The sequence below is a fragment of the Ctenopharyngodon idella genome, chromosome 21, assembly GCF_019924925.1.
Source record: "Ctenopharyngodon idella isolate HZGC_01 chromosome 21, HZGC01, whole genome shotgun sequence".
In the NCBI taxonomy this organism is placed as follows: Eukaryota; Metazoa; Chordata; class Actinopteri; order Cypriniformes; family Xenocyprididae; genus Ctenopharyngodon; species Ctenopharyngodon idella.
This window is the reverse complement of record NC_067240.1, coordinates 1,096,929-1,122,309: the sequence shown is the minus strand read 5'-3', so window position 1 is coordinate 1,122,309 and position 25,381 is coordinate 1,096,929. Positions and strand designations below refer to the sequence as shown.

The following is a 25,381-nucleotide window of genomic DNA, read 5'->3' as shown; positions in this document are numbered from 1 at the left end:
AAAGGTTCAAGATGGTTCAATATAGAACTCTAGGGTTCTCGACTCAATTTTAAAGAACTCTTTATGCCAAAAAAGGTTCAAGATGGTTCTATATAGAACACTAGGGTTCTCAACTCAATTTTAAAGAACTCTTTATGCCAAAAAAAGGTTCAAGATGGTTCTAAATAGAACTCTAGGGTTCTCAACTCAATTTTAAAGAGCCCTTTATGCCAAAAAAAGGTTCAAGATGGTTCTATATAGAACTCTAGGGTTCTCGACTCAATTTTAAAGAATAAAGAATTATTCTTGTGATAAAATATGCTTACAGGTTGTTTAATTCATGACATTTAATTATAATGAAAAAATGATTTAAAACAAAATTAACTAAATCCATAAAATGATCCCATGATGGGAAATCCTAAAAGATTCTATATATGAAGCGCCTGACGCAACTCTTTAAGGTTCTAGATACTTTTATTTGAATATTTATCGTGTTGACTCAAACACTTTCATTGTAATTTATCACAAACATTTAAGTTTTTTACAAACTGAGGGAAAGTTGAAATTATTTTCTGGATAACACTTTAAGGCCTCATTAGTTAAAGTTTGTTAATGCATTTACTAACATTAACCAACAATGACAAATACATCTGTAACAGGATTTATTCATCTTTGTTGACATAGTTAATAAGTAGCTAGTTCGGAAACACTTTAGACATTATACTAACTATAAGTAACTTTGCAACTACATTTTTGCAACCGATACAACTTTTGATTTTAATAAGGTACTAGTAAATGTTGGTATGTAGTAAATGTTCATGTTAACAGACGAAACCTTAATGTAAAGTCTGACCGTTTTCTGTGGTAATCAGCAGCATGTCAGATAATGAACATAAAGATTCACTCTCAGTTCTCAGTTGTCTCAGACGATTCTCCTTAGATTCCTTTAGAGAAATAGACTCAAATGAGAAATGTGGAGCAGCTCAGATCATGAGAAATGCCTTGAGATCATTTTGAGACGTTAGTATGTGCGCAGCTTCCATTTAATTTCAGTGAGAAGTGAAGATTTTTCCTTCCTGCTGGTGTTGTATTTGCCCTCTAAACTAGTTTAAGGCTGATTCTTTTCCTTTAGGAGACTCAGGTGAGGTTTATAACTGCGAGTAAAGCTGCAGTGGCCCGCCGTGGTTTTTCTCAGCCTGACAAAATGGTGTTTTGGGCCACAGAGACGTACAAACAGCCAGCCATGACTACAACACAGGAAACAGCACGTAATTACGCTGTGTGTGTGTGCGTGTCTGGGACTCACAAAGACGCACTATTCGCTGCTCAGACGCGCCTCTCCCATCGCCGTGGAAACGCAGTCCGTACAGAGCGCGCTTTGTCATCACACTTTTCCACAACACACACATTCATACAGTGTGTTTAGCAGCTCTCGGGCGCCCCCTAGTGCTGCAGATCCATATCTGCTACTCATATATCCATTAGAAACGTATAGAAATGTTTCTTAAAAATGGTCAGGTGATGGTAATGACAGCGTAGAGGCCAAAAGCAACTTTTAGTGGGACTACTTTTATATAGAAACAAAAAAAATAAATCCTGCATACTATCCCAAATTGCAAAAGGAAGGCAAATCGCAATTTATTCAGAAACGTTTCGGTCACATGACCTTCAACATGAAAAAAAAAAAAAGCATTTAAATTGTACATACATTAATAGCTTAAAAGATTAAAAATGTGCAAAGTTTAATTTGAAGTTCTAAATTGAAAAGCAGCTGCTGTGAGATTGGAGCGTGTTCATGAAAATATGTAAACCTGTAAACATGTGAAAAGACATGCAAACCAGAGCTGTGTGTCTTTCTACCAGAGAACAGCTGTGTGTGTGTGTGTGTGTGTGTGTGTGTGTGTGTGTGTGTTGTGGATTCATGAAGTCATGGGAAAGAAATGCTGAGAGTTTGTCTGGGAAAAACAGTCGCACTGACAGACAGCAGAGATCAGTGTCAATGACACACACACACACACACACATGTTTTGACTCATTTATGAATCATTTTTACCATCGCTGGAGTAGATCTTCACATTTTCAGTTAGGAATGACAAGGATAGTCGAGTAAACGTCCAACAACCAACTTTTTGTTTTTATTATTTATTATATTATTTGTATTATGTTTTGCTTATTTTTATTTTAAATATTTTTTATTTAAGTATTTTTTATTTTTTTATATAGTTTATTTATTTTATCATTAATGTTTTTTGTATTATTTATTGTTTCATTTTTATCTTTAATATTTTTATGTTATTTGTTTTTATTTGTAATATTTTTAATGTTTTATTTTATTTTTTTCTTTAATATATTGTCTTGAATATTTTTATTATTTATTGTGTATTTATTTGATCTATTTTTCGTAATATTTTATTATTTTATTATAATATTGTAATATTTTTTCTTTAATATTTGTATTTTTTGTTTCTTTATTTTTATCTTTAATATTTTTATTTGTATTTATTGTTTGCTTTATTTTTATCTTTAATATTTTTATTATTTGTTTTTATTTGTATTTTTTTTTCTGCAATATTTTTTTCTTCAATATTTTTTATGACTTTTTGTATATTTATTAGATTTTTTTCTCAATATGTTTATTTTTAGCAGAATATATTTCTTGCAGTTTCTCTGACAGGGTTTGAGTGTTTGATCTGATACTTTAAACCGAGTTCCCGTCTCTGTGACCCTGTTGCCCTTCATCCTGGCCCGTGACCCCTGTGACCTCTTTATTTCCAGGTCGTGACATGACCGCTAAATACAGTATTGTGTTTAAAATCCGCCTCATCAGCCGTCCCTCCATCTCACAGAGGAAGTTCGTTTGTTCCAGCCATTCAGAGTAACATGATCATGAGCCGCGGTGCATTTCCTGCACGTTTCCTTCTCACTGGGGTTTTTCTTCTTGTTCCAGCTTTTGTTTGGTTTATTTTTAGGATGATAACCCTGTCACTCTATTGTTTGGCCATTTGATGGATGATATTGTATCTGGCCGGTAACCTTGAAATCACACACACATATAAACCCACAAATCACACAATTAAACATGCATGTACAAATTTGAATTAAAATGTATATAAATATATTTGCATACATATAAGAGAGTTTTCATTCTTCCTCAGTGTATCTCGATTTAATAGACAAAAACACTGAGAAAGAAGATAATTTTTCATTTTTCACTATTTTTCTGAATTATGTAAGATAAAGAAGAAGTAGATGTTTCCAGATTCCAGTTTGAATCGGTGTGCGTCCGTGTAGAAACAAAGCATCTTAATTCAATAGAGTCACCAGGAAGCAATTTCCTCTCTGTGATTTTGGCCTGTTTTTTTGTAGATCAGAGGAATTTGGTAAAACCAGGTCTGGCGTTCTCGTCTTTAGTCATGAGATCCTGGACCACCATGGAAGAACCTCTTCAGAGCCGGTCTTTCCAGAGTTTTTTTCCAGATCTCTTTTAAAGGAGGCCATATTTTTCATTCAAATCCACATATAATGAAAACCAAAGTTTCTTGTGCAAAATTCATATTTTCCACCCATTAAACAGGCTGATTTTGCTGCTGTACCTTTAAAGACTTCTATATGTAAATGAGCTCTGCTGTGATTGGACAGTTCAAACTGTTGTTCATCAGGGCTGGTTTGGGTGTTGATGTGTAAATGTGGGCGGTCATATGTTAATGAGCTCATGGCTGTGATGTCATCGTCAGGACTGTTTAGTTTCCATAAATGTTGCTTTTGTACTTCATTAAGGTTCTGTATGGAATCTTACAGGGTTCCGTCAGGCGCTTCATATATTTTATAGATTTCAATTTAAGGCACATTTTTATTGCCAGATATTTTAGTAATCATCATAAATTAGGTGTCATTTGAAAGTGTTTTGAAGTTGGACATTGTTTTACCAATTTTTCTGATATCAACTTCAAATTTGGAACATTCTGCTTTGATTTTCTAGCATTTTTGGAGTCCAATTATTTTGTAAAATATCATGTTTTAATCATTTTAATTAATTATAATTAAATGTTATGAGCTCGTAAAAACATAATTTATCACTAGATGTAAATAACCCATTAAACACGCCTTTTTGGAATAAAGATTTCTTTAAATTTGAGTCAAGAACCCAGAGTTCTATATAGAACCACAATGAAGATTTCAAAATAAAAGCACTTTTAAAAAAACTTTAGAAGGATAAAGTCTGATTTGACCATTTAAAGACTTATACATTCAGATCCAAGTCCCTTAAAAACAGTTTCTGTGTTCTGGTGCCACTTTCCATGCAGCTGATTTTCATATTCATTTATTGTGTGTGTGTGTGTGTGTGTGTGTGTGTGTGTGTGTGTGTGTGTGTGTGTGTGTGTGTTTGTTGAAAGCTGCTGTCAGTAAGACGTCTGGTCCTCATCTCTCTCCTCACACACACACACACACACAGCTTCACAAAAGAGCTCTGTGGCAAATAAACACCATCAGTCTTCTAAGGTCTCGGTTAACGACTAACCCCTAATTAACTACAAGACTGAGAGACTGCAGGAACTCTAGGAGAATTAGTTTCCCACAATCACTTTTAAGGGATCGTTCGGCCACAAACGAACATCCTGTCATCATTTACTCCTAAACATGACTGTTTCTCACAGGACACAAAAGGAGACGGAGAACATGATAATGAAGTATTTAATAATAATAATAGTGCTTATTAAGAATATATGAGTCAGCGTTGTTATTGTTAACTCAAATTATTAAAAATCATTTTCATTAATTGAGAAAAAACTTAAATACAACAAAATATAAATGTTAGATTAAAAAAAAACTTAAAAATGTGAACAGAGACTGAATATTGGAAATACTGGAAATATTTCATTAAAAAAAAGAAAAACTGCATTTTACAAAAGCACTTACTAAAATTTAAGCAAAAATTCAAATTATTAATAAATTAAAATGATAAATTATCAACAATACTATAAATGATACCAAAATAACACTGCTAATGTATATTTTTATGGGACTTTTTTGTTCTTTTAGGAGCTCGACAGCCACTGATATGAGAAAAACACCCTGGAAATACTGAGAAACATCTCGGTTTGTGCTTCTTGAAAGAACGCATGAGGAATGACACGAGTTTCAGTGAATGTTGATTGAATTTTTTTTTTTTTAAATGGGTGAATTATTGATTCAAACGAAACAAAAAGTCCCACAGAAATGCAGAAATCTCCATAGAAATCTCCATAGTCTTCATTCTCTCAATCCTCCACCATATTCATGTTTGTTTATGAATTTTTTTCTAGTATTTTCTGCTCCGTTTATCATATTTTACCATGTTTAAATGTGCAGAACATGCACGATCCAGAAACTCTCGTTCGTTTCTCTCTTTCACTGGCGTATCGTTTTATCAGACGCTTAATTTACTTTAATATTTTAATCTAAGAACCTGTTATTAACCTGTTAACTGCCCTTTTAGACCAGAGAAATGAACTGAAATGGTTTTAATTCATACTTTAATTCAGGTTTTTAAAGAGGAAACTCAGCAGATTATAGCAGAAGTGAAACAAAAGAAAGTGTAAAGGTTTTAGGTTGCCGAAAAGCAATAGTACTGAACTAAATATTTTTTATTTTATACAAAATATATATTTTACAAAATAATTTGGATTCTAAAATTGCTAGAAAATCAAAGCCGCATGTCTAACCAAGTCGTGTTCCAAATTTGAATTTGGTATCACAAAAATTACGCTAAAAGTAGCGTTAATGTGTCCAGTTTCAAAATGGCTTCCACATGACCAATTTTGATTGTTTACGTTTTCAAATGATGCTAATTTTATGATGATCCCTAACATATGTGATGGAGGCGTACAAATAAAGCTGCAATAAAATATAAATATTAGTTGAAAAACCTCTTAGTTTAAAGTTGAAGCACTAAAATGAACTGTATATAGAGCTAAAAGTAAAATTAAATGAAACCTAAATAGCAATGTTTTTAAAAAACAAAAACTAATAAAATGACAAAAAACATGAAAACTGAAGTGAAAAAATAAAGCTAATTCAAAATACTAATAAAAGTAAAATACCACTGGCTTTCTTCTTCCGTCTTTCGGCGACATTTCCTGATATTTGCATCAAGCCACCGGGAGACAAAAGCGTCCCCGCACCACACTGTCATCGGATTAACCGGAATTACAGCGCGAGAGAGAAACTGCGCAGGTTCTCAGATTGTGTCCTTAAAACAAAAACAGAGCGACTCGGAGAGAAGGAAACTTGTGCCAAATCACAATTCCTGCTGGATGTGTGTATTATCCAGGGAATTAGGGAGCCCACAATTAAGCATATGGGCATTAAGATAATTGTCAGTTGTGTTGGCGAACGTGATGGCAGACAGATGGATCAGACTCAGCCCGCTCTGCGCTCGGCACCATGGGACATTACTTTGGATTTTACCTGCCTGAATAAATTCACAGTGTTTTCACCAACAGAGAAAGAAGAAAGATTAGGAGGATGGAGAGAACGAACGAGAGAGAGAGAGAGAGAGAGAGTTTGGCTGTGTTCACACACTACTCACACTATCTCTGTAGTGTGTGTGCTGTGTGTGTTTATGTGGATTTTCTGTGTATTTTTGGTCAAATGTGCCTTACACAGTACAAAAAACATGCTGTGCGAAACACTCAATCCCACAATGCAACTTGACCCTCCATCCAGTGTGATGAATGAACCAGAAATATTTAAAAAATATTTTTTGTTTTTGTTTATTTGCTTTTTTTTAGGATTAACATTATTTTTATTTTATTTATTTATTTTTATTAAAAAAATGTATTGTTTAAATATTTTTATTGTATTGTTTTGTTTGTATTTGTCTCTTTCTTTACACTTATTTAGTTTTTGTATGTATTTTTATTATTTTAAATATTTATTTTAAAAATTATTATTTAAAAATAATGAATAATATATTTTGTATTTATAAAGAGTAATGTTATTTTTTAATTATTATAATAATGTTATTTATAATAAGTATTTATAAATAATAATGGTAATGTCATACTTTCTTGACACTTATTTAGTTTTTGTATGTATTTTTATTATTTTTAATATTTATTAAAACATTTATTATTTAAAAAATAATTAAAATAATGTTTTGTATTTATAAAGAGTAATGTTATTTTTTAATTATTATAATAATGTTATTTATAATAATTATTTATAAATAATATTGGTAATGTCATACTTTCTTGACAATTATCTAGTTTTTGTATGCATTTTTATTATTATTTTTAATATTTATTTAAAAATAATTAAAATAATATGTTTTGTATTTATAAATAGTAATTTTTTAAATTATAATAATGTTATTTATAATAATTATTTATAAATAATAATGGTAGTGTCATATATGCAACTAATTAAATAATTATTTAATGTTTTATCTTATCTTTACTTTCTTGACTCTTAATTATAGGGTCATATATATATATATATATATATATATGCTATGAATAGTATATATATTAATTTTAAATATGATTTTTGTAATAGTTTTATATTTGTTTTTTATTTGTTTTTTTCTTAACTTTTATTTAGTGCAAATCAAATTTAATTAAGCCAAAACTATTGGAAATGGCACTTTGAGCGCATTGCATTATGGGATGCATTATTCTATGTGGTCTGTTATATACTTGTTTTTGGAAATGTATTTGGTCATTTGAGTTTTTCATGCATGTGGAGCATCAGCACACTGTGCAGAATATATATAGTGCACACTACAGGAACAGTGTGAGTGTTTGCTATTGTAAACAAAGCCAAAGAGAGACTGCGGATGTAAAATGGAGGTGTGTTCGGGGTGGTCTGTTGTGAAGGCGTACGGCGCCCTCTGTTGGCCGTTAATGAGCAGATTGAAGTGTGAGGCCTGTGTGCAGCAGACTGAATGTTCTAGATGATTTTATATGCGTTTGAATGAATGCATTTGCATTTTAGATGCTTTTGTAACATCTCTCTCTCTCTCTCTCTCTCTCTCTCTCTCTCTCTGTGTCTCCAGGTGGGCGGCCATCGTGAGGACGGTGTGGGTTTGAGGAGCGGTCACCCCATCGTGGCCAATCAGGTGTCAGTGCCGCAGCTTCCTGTGCAGTCGGCCACTTCCCCCGACCTCAGCCAGCCCGATCCGTACAGGGGTGAGACACACACACACACACACACACACACACTCAGGCTGGCACGGTGTGGGCACAGAACGGGCACAATGCCAACCGCCCTCCCTCCCTCCATCTGCCGCCATTTTAGAGCATCTTCACAAACACAGATGCACATATAGCGTATTCCCACGGTAAACATGAAATATCAGGGATTTCTGATTTACAGGCCTGGAAAGACATGGTGATTTATATATATATTTTCTATACTATATATAGGGTTAGATTTAATTTTTCTAATTTAATTAGAGTAATTTGGCCCTCAATAGCAGCAAATCATCATATCAGAATGATTTCTGAAGGATCATGTGACACTGAAGACTGGAGTAATGATGCTGAAAATTCAGCTTTGATCACATGATATAAATTACATTTTAATATATATTCACATAGAAAACAGCTGATTTAAATTGTAAAAATATTTAACATTTTTACTGTATTTTTGATCAAATAAATGCAGCTTTGGAGAGCAGAAGAGACTCTTTTTAAAAACATTTAAAAAATCCAAACTTTGGCAGCTCAGCCAGCGTTGATTTCCCGTTTCCCCGCGTCTGCTGGCCGGCCCCCAGCCTGATGTGTGAACAATTATGAGTGCGTTAAACCGTGCGCCATATTTCAAATATGAATATGTAAAAGGAAATTGTATATGACCTAGGAAGTGAGGCGTAAAAACTCCAGGCTGGTTTAAAAGCGGAGCACTTGCTCTCTCCGAACGGAGATCTTGGCAAACGTTTTCCTCTCTGGAAAGCCCAGCCAAACAGTTAATGAGGTGCTGAGTGCTGTAAAATATGAAAAAGAACATTATAAATAACAGCACTGTGGATCAGAGATGATTATTTGTGAATGGCATCCAGAAGGAATGAATCACGATGCGGTTTTCATCCCGCCGGAGCTCTTACAAAAATACTTCCATGGACTTTCAGACATGTACTAGGGTAATAGTGTGTTTTACTACCTATAGTTCATTTACAACGGTGGTACTTTTACATGAGAAAAATATCATATTTTGAGCATTCACTATGGTAATATTGTGTTTTTGGAGTACTATGGTAATGTTTTTTAATGAACTGTTTTATTTATAGGCATGCACCATGATAATATTGTTTTTTTAACATATACCAAACTAATATTACCGTATTCTTTGAAATACTTTGGAGTAATATGTAAATATCACAGTATTGAATATGGTAATCGTTCAGTACTATGGTATATTTCAAAGTAACATAGTAGTACCGTTACTGTACCATGGTATCACCACAGTACTTTTTCATAAGTGTAATATTATATTTTTGGGCATGCACTATGGTAAAATTGTGTGTATGGCTATGTACTGTGGTAATACCATTTTTTTTTCTGATGAAAATTATTTATTCATAGGCATGTACCATAATAATATTATTGTATTTTTTTTTTTTTTTTTTTTTTTTTACATCTGCTAATATTACAATAATCTTTGAAATACCGCTTTGAATTGTTTTTAATAAATTTTATTTTATTTTATTTTATTTTATTTTATACAATGAACATTGTGGGATTTTTTTTTACATCTACCAGACTAATACTGCAGTATTCTTTGAAATACCCTGGTTTAAAATTTCAAGTAATTTAAATTTACTTTTAATAAATATTTTATTTTATTTTATTTCATTTTATTTTGTCTTAGACGTTTAATGAATATTTTATTTTATTTGGGCATGTAGTTTTAATGAATATTTTTTTATTTTATTTTATTTTGTCCTAGACATTTAATAAACATTTATTTTATTTTATTTTATTTTGGTATGTAGTTTTAATGAATACTTTGTTTTATTTTATTTTGTCCTAGACGTTTAATAAATTTTTATTTTATTTTATTTTATTTTATTTTGTAGTTTTAATGAATACTTTATTTTATTTTATTTTGTCCTAGACGTTTAATAAATATTTATTTTATTTTATTTTATTTTATTTTATTTTGGTATGTAGTTTTAATGAATATTTTATTTTATTTTATTTTATTTTATTTTGGCATGTAGTTTTAATGAATTCTTTATTTTATTTTATTTTGTCCTAGACGTTTAATAAATATTTATTTTATTTTATTTTATTTTATTTTGGTATGTAGTTTTAATGAATATTTTATTTTATTTTATTTTATTTTGGCATGTAGTTTTAATGAATTCTTTATTTTATTTTATTTTGTCCTAGACGTTTAATAAATATTTATTTTATTTTATTTTATTTTGGTATGTAGTTTTAATGAATATTTTATTTTATTTTATTTTATTTTATTTTGGCACATAGTTTTAATGAATATTTTATTTTATTTTTTCCTGGAAGTTTAATAAATATTTATTTTATTTTATTTTATTTTGGCATGTAGTATTAATGAATATTTTATTTTAGTTTATTTTGGCATAGACTTTTAATTAATATTTTATTTTATTGTATTTTATTTTGGCCTAGATGTTTAATGAATATTTATATTATATTATTTTATTTTATTTTATTTTATGAAAATATTGTGGGGTTTGTTTAACATCTACCCTACTAATACTTTAGTATTCTTAGAAATACCCTAGGCCTAGAGTAAATATCTGAATATAACAGTATATGAATATGATAATCATTCTTTACCATATTATATATCAAAGTACCATAGTTTTTTTTTCCCACATACTTTTAATGAAGTGTTTTCTGAAGCTTTATTGTGTGTAAATGTGGCTCAGCGTCTCACAGGACCTGAAGGAAAACTTTCTGCCTTCTTCGTGAAGTGGACATTTACAGGCTTGTCAAATCTGTGCCCATTAGTCGCAGTGTCTTTCCCAGCGATGTCATTTCCTGGAAGCAGCGAAGCGTGAAACAAGCCTCTCTGCTCTGGTTAAAATTCACCAGCCTTAACCAGATCAAGCCACCCATGCACAGAGTCAGTGTGGGCAGAGAGACGTCCCAAATCAAGCTTTTGTTTCGTCTTCCCTCTCCTCACATATCCAGTCTGACCAGCTGTCTGGAACCAACTCTATAACTCTATTCATCCTCCCACCGTCACTCTCTGCTTCTCAAACACAGGCGAAACGTGTACATATATATATATTCTCTGAAACTGAAATGACCCTGAATGTGACATGATTACACCGTCATACTGCTGTCAGATTCATGTATGCGCCATTTTTAATACAGAAGTTTAACTGTGCGTAATGTTCAGGTGATCTGAATGATAAATCGGATGGTTGTGGGTGTAGAAGCACGATGATGACAGACAAACCGTCTGTTTGAGTTGGTATTGAGCGTGGTTGGAGACGGTGGTGTTTTTGGAGATGTTCCTCACTAACGCTGTGTTTGTGCTCTCCAGCTCTCTCCGGCGGCCTGCAGGGTCAGAGCACCTCGTCCGTGAGCTCAGAGATCAAATCTGAAGATGAAGGAGACGAGAATCTACAGGACAGCAAATCTCTGGACGCCAAGAAGGACGACATGGACAAGGATCTGAAAGCTATAGAGAGGTCAAGATCTAGGTAAACTGTACCGTGAGCATCGCTTCATTCAAACGCCGTCTGGACTTTGATGAAGTGACGCGTGTTCTGAGAGGCAGCTAAACGCACAGATGACAAACCCAACCAAAACTCAACCCCAAATCCATATAAAACACACACATGATCATTCTGAGATTTACTGCAGTCAGGAAAAACACATCCAAATACATCAAAACAAGCATTTATGTTCATTTAATGTCTCATTTATTAACTTTAATTAATGCATTAACCAGGGTCAATATATTTAACTGAAAATAAAACCATAAAAAAAAAAAAATGTTAACTAAAATTAATTTATTTCTCTTTTTCGTTTTGTTTTTATGTACTAAAATAATTAAAACTAAAAATTAATTTAAAAAAATTATATAGAAAAATAAAAAAACTTTAAATGCAATAAACGTTAACTGAAATAAAATGATATATATATATATATATAAAAACTTATTTTATTTTGGCAAGTTGCCCAAGCAAAATTATGTTATTTTATTTTATTTTATATATTTATTTATTTTTGATGTACAAAAATAACTAAAACCAAAACTGCAATAAAAATTATTAAAAACTATAGACATTAAAAAAAAAAAAAAAAACTTATAAAAATGAAAACAAAATAACTAAAACTTGAATGAAAACTTGAATTGAAAAATGAATACTGAAAATATAAAACAAAAAATTAATTAAAAAATAAAAACTATTTAGACGAATAAAAAAAAACTATAAATGCAATAAACTTTCACTGAAATAGATATATAAAAAAACTTAAACTTATTTTATTTTATTTCGGCAAGTTGCACACGCAAAATTTCTTTATTTTATTTTATTTTATTTTATTCTTTTAATTTAATTTTATTGATGTACTAAAATAACTAAAACCAAAACTGAAATAAAAATTATTAAAAACTATATAGACAAAAAAAAAAAAAAAACTAAAACATGAATTGAAAAATGAATACTGAAAATGTAAAACTAAAAATTAATAAAAAAAAACAACTATATAGACAAATAAAAATAAATAAATAAATAATAAAATAATAAATAAATAATAAAAATAAATGCAATAAACATTAACTGAAATAAAATAAAATTGATATATATATATAAAAAAAACTTAAACTTATTTTATTTCGGCAAGTTGCACAAGCAACATTTCTTTATTTTAATTTATTTTATACTTTGATGTACTAAAACAACTAAAAGCAAAACTAAAATAAATCTAATAAAAACTATATAGACACATTAAAAAAATGTATAAAAATGACAACAAAATAACTCAAATTTGAATGCGAACATGAATCGAAAAATGAATACTGAAAATATAAAAATAAAAACTAATTCAAATAATACCCAACAATATTACAGAAAAGTTTTATTATAATACTCATAATCAACAGCTGCTCATAAGGGTCTTGTTTACATGTGCATCACTTTTAACGACCAGTTCTTCATTATTGTTGACGCAGCATGTATAATTAGTCTGAGACGATCAGTATGTAACACATTTGGGTTGTTCAGCATCTCCTCTGGTCTTGAGCCGGATTTTAGCTGTTTCTCATCTCACATGAGAGTAGGGCACGTCCTGGTTCCCAAATTCATCCCAACATTCCCAGACATTTCCAGGATAAACGCCTGACAGGGTTTATAGGTTTCCACCTGGAATGACCAATTCGACTCATTCGATTCAAATTTCAAGAGACGATCTTTGTGACCTGAAGTGTGATTTCTGATGTCAGATAATCTGAAATTATCTTAAATTTGATGTACTTTTTTATATACTTTTTATATTCCATTTATCTAGTATTTTATATACTTTTTGATGTATTTTATACTTTTTATACACTATATATATTACTATTTATAATCTATTATATCTTTTTACATACTTTATACTGTATATCTTACATTTTATAGACTTTTTGTATCTATTATATGTTTTTATATACTTTATATTTTTAGTATTTCATATACTTTTTATATACATTAAATATCTGGAATTTAAGAATGTTTATATTTTATAAACGTGTGTCCAGTAGTAAACGTGTCCAGTCCAGTACTGAAATGGTGACGTCGCTCTCTGTTGTCAGTGTTTCGTGTCTTTAACCCCCACAAACCCACGCTTCGCCCCACAGTAACAACGACGACGAGGACCTGACGCCGGAGCAGAAGCTGGAGCGGGAGAAGGAGCGGCGGATGGCGAATAACGCCCGGGAGCGTCTGCGCGTGCGGGACATCAACGAGGCCTTCAAAGAGCTGGGCCGCATGGTGCAGCTCCACCTGAAGAGCGACAAACCCCAGACCAAACTGCTCATCCTGCACCAGGCCGTCGCCGTCATCCTGAGCCTGGAGCAGCAGGTCCGAGGTCAGTGTCCGCTCTATTTACTGGCTGTACTGCAGGACACTAGATTCTACTGTATACCTGTTGCTACTGTATCCCACAATGCAATGCTCGCCACTTGACCTTTTCCAGCATGGCATATACACCAGAAAGTATATCACTTATTAATATCTTTTTGTTTGCTCGAACTGCAAAAGGTTCTTTCATTTTCCTCAAAATTGGATTATTGCAAATATGATTAATATAGTAATTATTTATAGTAGCTAATATGTCAAAATAATATTTATAATTTATATTATTTTATTTACAATAATAAAAAAGAAAGTATTTTTATATTATTTATATTTAATAAAATAACAATATATATATAATTTGATATTATTATATTTTAAATGATTATTAATTATAAATATTATTTTTCAATGATAGTCTTTTACAATATATTTTATAATATGATATATACACAAATTAATATCATTATTATATTTTATATTATTAATAATATATTATTTTTCAATTGTTATATTGTTTTTCTAATATAAATATTATATAATAATAAAGTAATTATTTATAATTAATGTCAAAATAATATTTATATTTAATATTATTTTATTTACAGTAATATAAAAAATAAAAAATATATATTATTTATATTTAATCAAATAATATATTTTATATAGAGAAATATTTATATATGTATATATACAGTATATATAAACAATTTCATATTATAAATATTATTTTTATATAATTAATCATTATAAAAATATTATTTTTCGATGATATACATGTCTTTTACACTATAAAAATGATTTTTATAATATAGTAATTTATTATAATAAATATGTTGAAATATTTATATTTATTATTTTATTTACAATAATATTAAATATAAACATTTTAATTTAATAATTTAATAATATATTGTGTTTTATATATATATAAAATTTCATATTATTTTATATGATTAATCATTATAAATAATATTACATTTCAATATTATTCAATGAAGTCTTTTACAGTATAACAAATATTATTTTATTTGCAATAATTTTTATATGATTAATAAAAATGTACTAAAGTAAATCCTACACCAGATGTTTTTCAGTGTATATAAAACACTTTCTGTTTAAGATTATATTCGTCAGCTCTCAGATGAGCTTCTGTTTGGCCGTAATGACACTTTAGTCCCTCATGATGGCGGCGTATCAGCTAAATGAGGAAGTTGTTCAGCAGTTCACCAGGATCAGATCAACCACACGTCTTTGACCGCTGTGTATAATCAGTAAAGCGTTGCTGGTGAACATGTGCACTCGAGTGACTGTGTGTTTGTTCCCGTTCCAGAGCGGAATCTGAATCCAAAGGCGGCATGTCTGAAGAGACGAGAAGAAGAGAAGGTGTCGTCGGACGGCCCTCCTCTCTCATTGGCCGGTTCCCACCACGGCATGGGCGAGGCGTCCAATCCCATGGGACAAATGTAAAGAGCCACACTCCCCGTAAATGGTCAGAATATTTCACTCTACACTAATCTGCTGTTGTACATGTCCCATGATGTGCCTTTAACCCAAACCAAAATCTCAATTCGGCTTGAATAAACGCTAAACCAAGCTTGTTCACTACTAACACAATCTGCAATCACTTGTTTTGTCTCAAATTTTGGCACAATAAACAGAATTATTGGGCAAAGTGATGCAGAACGTTTGGATTTCCCCTGATTGGTCACATGCCACTTTAACTTAACTGACTGGTTTTCTGTGTGGCAACAAAAACAAAACCTCATAACCTCTAAAAGTGTAAAAATGGGCGCATTTTAACAACAGATTGGCCGTATGTGTGGGTTATAATGTGTACATATAGATTTTGATTTCAAACTATATAGCCTATACTATACTAAATATTATTAATTCACAATATATTCAATTAATAAAGCCAAAGATATTTGTACACAATGCACATTTGAACATTTAAAGGTACATGTACACAATATCACTGACCATTTCATTCAGAAGTTTATATGTTTTATTCTTCACATTGCTTGAACATTGTTTGTTTGTTTGGGTTTTTTAATACTTGTGTGTGTATAAAATGAGGTAAAAGCTGAAAAGTGCAATGTTCACATTGCATTATGGGTGTGAACAGATACATGCGGTTCCAAAGGTTTGTGTTCCCCGTGTAAATGACTGTAATGTGCTGTTAATGAGTTTACAACTTATAATTAAGGTACAACTGAAGGTGCGAATTAAACCCGGTTCATTCATCTTCTCTTTAATTTGCATAATTTATGATAGAAGGAAAACGTTCTCCGAAAGTACAACGATATTTTTAAAGATCACATTTTTAGAGGCATAGATGGAAAGTAAAAAATGGTGTAGAAACAATTTTCACTCAGAAATTGCTAGTAATTGCAAATAGCAAAAAACACTGAATTAAATGTGAAATGTTGAAGTAGAAAGACTGAAATTGTTTTATTTGTGATGATAACGCAGTGAAACATGACAAATTGTGCTGACATAATTTACAGAGAAACTCTGCAAACCAATGAAATATTAATAACTGATTGTTTTTCTATGCACTTATTTTTTGCATAGTAAAATAAAACCTGTAGCTGTAGTTTGCCTCTTTTTTTGTCACAATTTTATTAGATAAATACCTAAACCAACTTTTGTTCTTCCCTTATATATATATAAAATATTTTTCTCATATTTTGATGGTATAATTGAGCTTGTAGGGCCACTACTGTATCTTTGTTTTATTTAAATTTTCGAAAAATCATTTTTGACAGTGTCCTGACAGGTCGTATTTTACTCCAAAATCAACAGAAAAAAAAAATTCGGCCGTAGGTAATCACAGCGTGGCTCCGTTACTAATTCTAAAACATCACTTTAAAACTAGTAACGAACTGATGTTGAGTCCCTCCATTGAAACTCACTGTATTTTGTACAGTATTGAGAACGCCTGTGCGAGCATTACCTGTGTCTGATATAACATTCGTTCTTCAGGTCGATGTCCATAATATTAACGTTATATCCCATTAAAAAAAAAAAAAAAAAAACCTTTGAATGTCCGTTGAGGAAAGCGATCTTTGTTTTTGTCCTTTTTTTTTTTTTTGTCCTAAGGGAATTTTCCATAACAGCGCTAAAACAACGTCCTTTGTTTACAAAAGTCAAAGGTCCTTTCAATTTAAAAGTCTCTCGCGACTGACTCATTCACTTGCAAAGTTTACCGCCATCTAATGGCGTATTAATGTAACTTATTACGCACTAATGGACCTTTTCTCAATACCAAATATATTATTTATATAAAAAAAATTACAACAATATTTAAATTAACAACAATAGTCATTATAAATGACAAAAGGAAATAAACACACTATACAATTCAGTCAAACGTATAAAAGCAGTGCTCTACAGGATGTGTGTTAAATATAGCCTTAAATTAAACACAGCCCAATTCTATTTGCTCAGGAACAAATAATAGATTAACAAGACCAAAGATTGCCCGTTTTATGTACCCAAAATGAATTATATCTCATGTTTAACCACTATAAGAGCCAGCGGCAAATCCCGAGATGAAGCTGTTCTCGGCGGGTACACGAGCACTGAACGGCCGCTGACGACCTGGAGCTCGCATCTCCCCAAAAAAACATCTAAACAAATTGTAAAATAGGCGCTATTATTAAATATGAGTCACATATTTCAGGTCTAAACAACTACATTCTCGCCTAAAAACTCTTAAAACTACAGTTTGTGGTACAACAAGTGTAGTATTTGTTAAAAATATGGTGGATTTGCTCGGCTGCCGTGACAGTCGCTTCAAGCGGAGTGATACAAATGGTAAAAAAGTAGGAGTGCTGTTATCACTAGAATAGCGCACAGCTATCACCCAATCAGATTCGAGAACCAGAAAGAACTGTTGTATAAATATATATATATATATATATATAAATTGTATAGAATCTGTAGCTGGATTTGATGCATCACTACAAAGAGATTCACTTTTTACCTAAAATCAACACAAATTTACTAAATAACAGTATTTAGTGCAACATTTTCTTGTATTGCATTTAAATTTTGCTGCTTTTAATACAAGAAATCTTTGTGTCTATAAAGTATCATTTTCATTATGTCTTACATTAATGAGAATACTTTTATTACTTTATGTTTTTTTGCATGACAGTAATCAATGATTAAGGGGGAAAATCTAAAGGGACACATGGTGATGGAAAAAAATGAGAAAAATTATGTTAATGATTTTGCCTTCTCTCGCAAATGTTCTGCACTGCCCCGAGAAACTTTTGTGAGAGGACGTGAAAACATTTTTGAAATACCTCCCATCTTCCATCATTTTTCTAGTGTGTTCACGATACTTTACCATATGAATTTATGTATATGTAGCCTACTATATGTTTACTTCCCCTTCTCTCTCTGTCCGTCCGTCTTTTAGGTCAAAGCTGCCAGAATTCATCAAAATGATGAGCGATCACTTCCTTTGACAGAGTCATTTCTGCCCTGAACGTCAGTCAAACAATCAGTGAATCAATCAAACTTCCATCTGACCGACCAACTTCTATGTGTTCCTGTTCCCGACTGCGTCCCGCCATCTGTGAGGATATATATACTGTAAATGAGTCACGTGGGATGGCTGTCCATATCTTCCTCCGAGCATTCCCTGTTCAAAAAGAAGACGTTTTTATGTACACACACACACACACACACACACAAGATTTGAAAGGTGCAGACGGAGTATTCTTCAAACATATCATGAAGTTGTACAGACGTTTGGAGGTGTCGAGACCAGCCCTCTGATTTCAATGGCAATCCTGTCCACACTGTGGAACTTTTGTAGCTGTGCCTCACGGAACTCCTCGTGGAAGAACAGAATTCTGAAATTCCGAATCAGAATCGGGACGAGAGGGGCTGTCAATCAAACGCATTCGACGGAATTAGGCTGTAGAATTTCACAAAACCGTTTGCAATAATGTTATTTTAGTTCTTTTCGAGAAGCTGACAGGGACGTCAAACTGTTTTGAAACCAGCAGACCCCGACAGAGAAGGTTTAGAGGCCGTTCCTTCACCGGTTCGGGCGCATTTTACGAACGCCTGACTGTCAGCGAACGCAGCTTTGCTCTTAAAGACCTCGCGGTCATTTCAGAGGTTAAGAGCAGACGCGCTTTATTAGCCGCAGCAGGTCATTTCTCTCCGTTTTTTTGTTCGTTCTCTAGCCATCTCCTCTCCTCGAGCCCTCCCGGACCCCGAAGATGCAATTTTAACATGACTAAACTTCAACCAATGTGCCTTTTAGAGCTCATATCATCACACAACTGGAGGAGAACATTATCAGAACTTTCTAGGATGCAAGCTTAGGAAAACGTTAGTCATTAGGTCTATGCAGTCAGGCATTTTACGGCCTGGGATTTAAAAAAAAAAAAGTAAAAAGGTAAAAAAAGTATTTTTTTGGATAAACTGTATTTAATGTACTGTATGGCTATATGTAATTAGAAGGTGTGTCCACCCCCTCGTGGCTCCACCCACAGCCCCGCCCACCTGTCACGTCGTTATTGAGCATTGTATTATAGATATCCGCTTTTATGAATACTGGCTTGTTGTTGAGCCGCTGTAGTCCTCAGTACAAATGTGTGGTTGTACGTGTAAAATGGCTTTTCTTCTTTTTTTATCTCTCTATTCTTTGTCTGTACTGGTTTCTCTGTCAAAAAAAGGAAAAAATATGATTACGAAGCCGCAGGCGATCTGTGAGGATCGGCGGTGGTTTTATCGACGCAATCAACGGGAGGCACTGAAAGTGGACAAAAAAGTCTATTAGAAAATCGCTATATATAAATGTAGAAATATATACAGTATATAAACAAAGGAGAGTCCGACGGAAAGGAGAGTTCACGAGGATTGATGTTTCTTTCTTTCTGGAGACGTCCGGTATCCGCTCCGAGACACGTGACTCTGTTGTGATATTTTTCAAAATGTCGGCGCGATCCTAACGGCGCCTCCGCGGGACCGAAGTGTCGTCCGCTCCCGCTAAAGCTGCGGCCGGCAAGGGAAACACGGACATTTGTAAATTGTATGCAACAAATGCAAACTTACCATTATTTTGAAATTGTGTATGTAAAAGTTATATTTTTACATGTAGGCTGTTGTTATTTTGTGTTTAGAAATGCGTTGTATCAGTTTTTTTCTTTCTTTTTTTTTTTTTTTTTGGAAAAAAATAATTCATTGTGTGTTGAAACGTGTCACATTGAAAATGTAGTGAGAACAAAAGAAAAAAAAAAAAGATTATGTTTATATTTCTGGGAACATTTTTTCTTTTCTAAAGGTGGGTGGTGGGGGTCGGGAATCAAAGCTATATGATAATTCTCTCATCCTCTTTCATCATGACATTGTCATTTTTAATTCAGTATTTTCTGTGTAAATAGAAGTCACGAGCAGGGTTGACGACGTTTGTTTACTGCCGTTCCCTGCCGTTGATCATGTGGCCTGGTCAAGACGTGATTGATTAGCGTTTAACGTGTGTCAACAATCAGACCTTAATTTCCGTTATCACTTTTTGTAAAGAGACTTGTGACACATCGCTGAAAGAATCGACTCGACTCGACTTTGAAACGACGACTCGGATGTGCTGCGCATTTGCCACCGGCCCTCACGCTCAAAAAATACTTGGGCCTAAATTTAAGATTGATCTATATGAATTGCATATAAAATTTCCATGCTGTTTTAACAAACAAATAAACTTAATGCAATGCATATTTGTCTGTCATACATAAATGAAACAAGTCAGATTTCTGTAACAGTACTAATAAAATGAATGTGTTTATATTTTTATCAATAAATCCAATGTTTCAATCTCATACATTTTAACTAACTGAATATCGCTTGTTCCACAGCTAGCCATATTTTATACATTAATGGGCTATATGTAGAATTCAGAATGTTATTAGCGACACCTGTGGCCGTTAAGTGAACTTACTGCTCGTGCACACATAACGTACAAGAGACAGAACGCGATGCCCCGATATACTCGCGCAAAGACTATAGTTAAGTTATAGAAAAACAAGAATGGGAGAAACTGCAACGCGTAACATGGCGGAATACGTCCCGCCTTCCAAGTAAAAGAGCCAATCGCTGATTGATAAAGTCATTGCGTCACTGCATAGCCGTTAGAAGAAGCTCCGGGACTGCACATGCGCATTGGCTCGTCTAGCCTGAATTTTTTTTTTTTTTTTTTTTTTTTTTTTATAGCGCTATTTGAGCATGTCAGATTTTGTCAGCATTTTTTGAGATTTCAGGATTCCCCTATTAAGATAGATAGGATTTGGTCTTGGATGCCCGAAATGGCTGCCCGGAGGTGTTGCAAATATGGCCGCCGAGTGAACAGACTTTTCTTTAAAAGGGACTTTGACTCACGGCGAAGTTCTTTTTCATTCTTTGCTTAAAGTAAAAAGAAGTTGTTAATACCTTGGCTTTGCAGTGACAAAACGAACATCCGACGCCATCCACGCTGAGAGCGACGTTTAGATGAATATGTAAATTGCTGCGCTTTCTTCTCAATAACGAAACAAACACACGAAAAAAAAATACAGCTTTGAAACATCAGTTCAGAAAGCATGTGATCGTAACGATGTGGATATGTTTGCGCGAGCTCACCGGCATCATGTGGACAGATGAGGTAATTAAAATTACACCGTTATGATAGTTTGATTATAAAGTATATTTTAGACTATAGACTATATAAATCTGGCTATGTGAGACTATAGTTTGAATTAATCCCTTTTCTTTGCATGACTTATTGTGATTACAGTACAGAATAGCTCTTCCGGCATTATCGGCGCGCATAAACATCACATTCTTTTGATTTTCCCGGCAAAAACGTCCCGAGTTTTTTACATTTAAAAAAATCAGTCTTCGGGCGTTCACAGACAACCTAGGAAGTCGGGGAAGGTCTCGTTTTTTAAGTTTACTTACAAGCTGTTACCACAAAAAGCGATTAATGCATGAACATTCTTACATATAGGCCTAGCCTCTTTAACTGAATAAGTTTTAGTAGATACTGATTCTAAGCAATTTGATTAAATGCATTTAGAAAATATGATTATTTAAATCAAATTAAATGTATGCAAATATTTAATACTGACTGACAAATATGCATTGCATTAAGGTTATTAGGTTATTGTTAAAACTGTGTAATCTAAATGCATGGAAAATTTACTTCAATTCAAATACATTTATATTAAAGATTAAGCCTAAACATGTTCGCAACATGCACAATGTCAGTTTTTCTACTTTATTTTTCAGGTTCAAAAAGACACTCCAGCAAAAGCCTAGTATTGACAAGTGTGGTACATCTGTACTTTTGCATTGCTTCAGACATGCTAGTGTTCTTGTCCTTCAGTAAATTTTGAACATCTGAAGTTGTATTTTGCCAGTGCTAAAGATGTTTGACTAATTCTCTCCTTGTGCCACATCATGTTGTTGTAGCCAATTGAATTACTATGATTGCAGTGGAAAAGATGATGTTTTCCTCTTGGTTGTTCATAATGTACATACTTGTTCTTGCTTTTATGAACTGATTTTTTTTTAGTCAAATGCAGAACTGAACTGTAAGCGATCTTTTCCATCCTCAGAAAGCAACCCTGGGCAGTGTCATCTCTGTTTATTTAAGTGCTCCTCACATGGAGGATTGTGAGATAAAGATTATTTGACGCAAACAGCAACGTACAACTGGTCTTTGCTGATTTCTCAACGTGTTGGTCGTGCGCAGCAGGTCGACGCATCTGCGCTTTGTGCTTCGTGTCATGGGGGGGAAACGTTTTCTTTCTGTCACTTGAGTGTGATTTCAATAAAGAGAGTCGCTCAAATCATCCTCTATCCACTGCCAGATGAAGCTCGCTGACATTTTCACATCAGTAAATTGGATCAATCCAACTTTAACACACACAAACCAACAATGAAGGGTTGCACTGCATATAATCAGTGTTTCTGTCATGTTTTCAGGTAAAAAAAAATATCTTTAAAATTTACGTTTGTGATGAGTTTGGGGTTAGACTACCTGTTCATTGGAAAATAAGGGAAACTTGTTTGAAAACAGTCATTATTTGTGTCCTTTAGACACGCTTCACCTTTAAAACAAGATGCATTTACTTGAGAAGCTAAATTGCATATTAGCATATCTTTAATAGTTAATTTTTTCTTATATTGGCAAATAGTTTTTTCTTAATTTACGCATACAAATTTTTTAAGAAACAAATGCAAGGGATATTCTCTGAAAACAGGTCTACTGAATATGCAAACCCTATAATAGTCTTCCATATGAGTTTGTTTTTGACGGTTAACTTTCACATCATATAAGGTGAGAAAAAAAATGGAATGAGGTAAAAGAAAGTCAAAACAAGATGACAAATGTAATCCCAGATTTAACAGCTTCATAATTATGAGCATGTCCAAGCACAACACAGCGATACAGGAGGAATGAAATATCAACAAATCACACCGAATAAGTCAAGCCGGTTTCTGTGTTTCTTTGCCGTCGAGCTTGTGCAGTGGTTTAAACATGTTTATAGACGTAATGGTGATTATTTATGAACCGTGGCCTTTTTATTCTTGTTACTTGTGATGCAACTAAGTGAAAAATCGTGACCATCAGAGAATCACCGTGTACCAGTGCCTGGATTTTTGTTATAAAGCTTCTTTTGTCTAGTGCATTTTTGCTATGAAATAGACGAGTGCAGCCTATTCTAAAGAAAAATGTCAAGTACATTTCAAATCAAACTATATTTGGCGTATATTTTACAGTTTGCGATCCTTTTATACCAGTGATGTTGACAAAATAAGAGAAAACTACACCAACAGTGCACACGTCTGAATCAAGACTTCCACTTTGTAGATTTTTTGAAATCATTCAGAGTAAAAGTTTACTTTATTTTGCTATTTAAAGTGTTGATTTCGAGACGAAGGATGAGTTGATGTGTTTGATGGGAGAAACGTGTGTCGTCCAGCCAGAAGCAGTGATTCAAAACTCACACTAAAGGCCCTTTCACACCAAAAACGATAACTATATTAGCGTCCACAGCAGAGGATATTGTTCTGCTTGTTGTAAGCGCGCCACCATTTTGTCGTCTGTCGCTTTAAATACTCGCGCTCTTTAAGGGATTCTTCTGATTGGCTGTCAATGTTTTTATCGTTCATCAGCTGGAAATGAAATCATTCTGAAAGTGATTCCAACGATATAGTTCCTCTGTGTCTTTATCGTTATAGTTCAGATCAATTTTCAGAACTATATCTTTATCGTTTTCTTTATAGTTATCATTCTTGGTGTGAACAGGCCTTTACACGTCCTGTCAAATATGTGTCGCAATGTGTGTGTGTGTGTGTGTGTGTTTATTCATTTTTTTTCTGATTTATTTTTTTATTTGTTTTATGTCGTAATTGTTATTTCAGACAGCGTCTGAGCAGGTTTTGTGCAAGAGTGTCGTTTTCTCTAAAGTTCATCCTCCATCTTCACCTGTTTGTTCTCATCCTGTAATGATTTCATGTACACGACCGTCTGTAGCAATAAATGTGCCATTTTTATGACCTACCGCTTTCAGAACTCCTGGTTTGTTTAGTTTGTTTGTTTTAAGTATACATTTTAGATTTACAGTATAACAAATGCAGTCAAAACTGGTTTAGCTACATAAATTAACCAAAGAACTATCATAATATCATCAGGAATATATAAGAATTGCAAACATCTTTGAAAGACTTGTCATTCATGGTTTTCTTCTTTAAAGACATTTAAATCCAGACTAAATAGAATACAAACAATTTAAATGTATTGCATCTAGAGATGCACTGATGTTTTGGCCAATAATCGGTATCGGCTGATAAAAGCTATTATTTTCAGCCATCGGCCCATTGTTTAAAAACAGCCGATGATCAGGGCCGATTATATCCCGTTAATCAAAACAAAAAGCGATGGAAAAAACGTGTCAGACTGCAACTCATGCTGTGTGTGAAGAAAATCTCTATTGTGTTGAATTTAGTGCAAGTTGACGCAACAATAGCACATTAACAGTCAAAAAATAGCTACATAAAAGCAGGCTCTTTTTGATCCTATGGATCATCCATAGTTCAGGCCAGGGTTGCCAGATCCGTGGGTTTTCCCTACACCAAACATTAATTGTAGCACACTTCCCATCCGATAATCGCAAAGAACTTTGTGTTTTGTTACTTCTGATAATAAAACAAAGTCTCATCTTTCAAATTCTGTCCATTTTATCATGAAATTCAAACAATAAATGGCGCTTTGACGCTCTTAAATGTGGCGTGACAGATCGCCTCAGTTCAAGCGGCAGCGCAAGTGTTTTCTTCCACTTTAATACAAATTATAGC

The 25,381-nt window shown here is 32.9% G+C and overlaps 1 protein-coding gene across 9 annotated transcripts in view; it reads left to right on the top strand.

Moving 5' to 3' along the window:
* LOC127503615 (transcription factor 4-like) overlaps positions 1 to 24,583 on the top strand; it is a 159,391-nt gene extending 134,808 nt beyond the window's left edge. For 6 of the 9 annotated variants that reach the window (XM_051877642.1, XM_051877640.1, XM_051877639.1 and 3 more), the window contains 5 exons: positions 8,015 to 8,147; positions 11,497 to 11,644; positions 13,801 to 14,030; positions 15,351 to 15,483; positions 18,450 to 24,583. In XM_051877642.1, the coding sequence (XP_051733602.1) occupies positions 8,015 to 8,147; positions 11,497 to 11,644; positions 13,801 to 14,030; positions 15,351 to 15,483; positions 18,450 to 18,498 (693 nt within the window). In that variant the 3' untranslated portion in view covers positions 18,499 to 24,583. Of the gene's footprint in view, positions 1 to 8,014; positions 8,148 to 11,496; positions 11,645 to 13,800; positions 14,031 to 15,350; positions 15,510 to 18,449 lie in introns of all 9 variants that reach the window. The other 3 variants (XM_051877641.1, XM_051877646.1, XM_051877645.1) reach the window with 1 other exon arrangement.
* Positions 24,584 to 25,381: the final 798 nt, after the last annotated feature.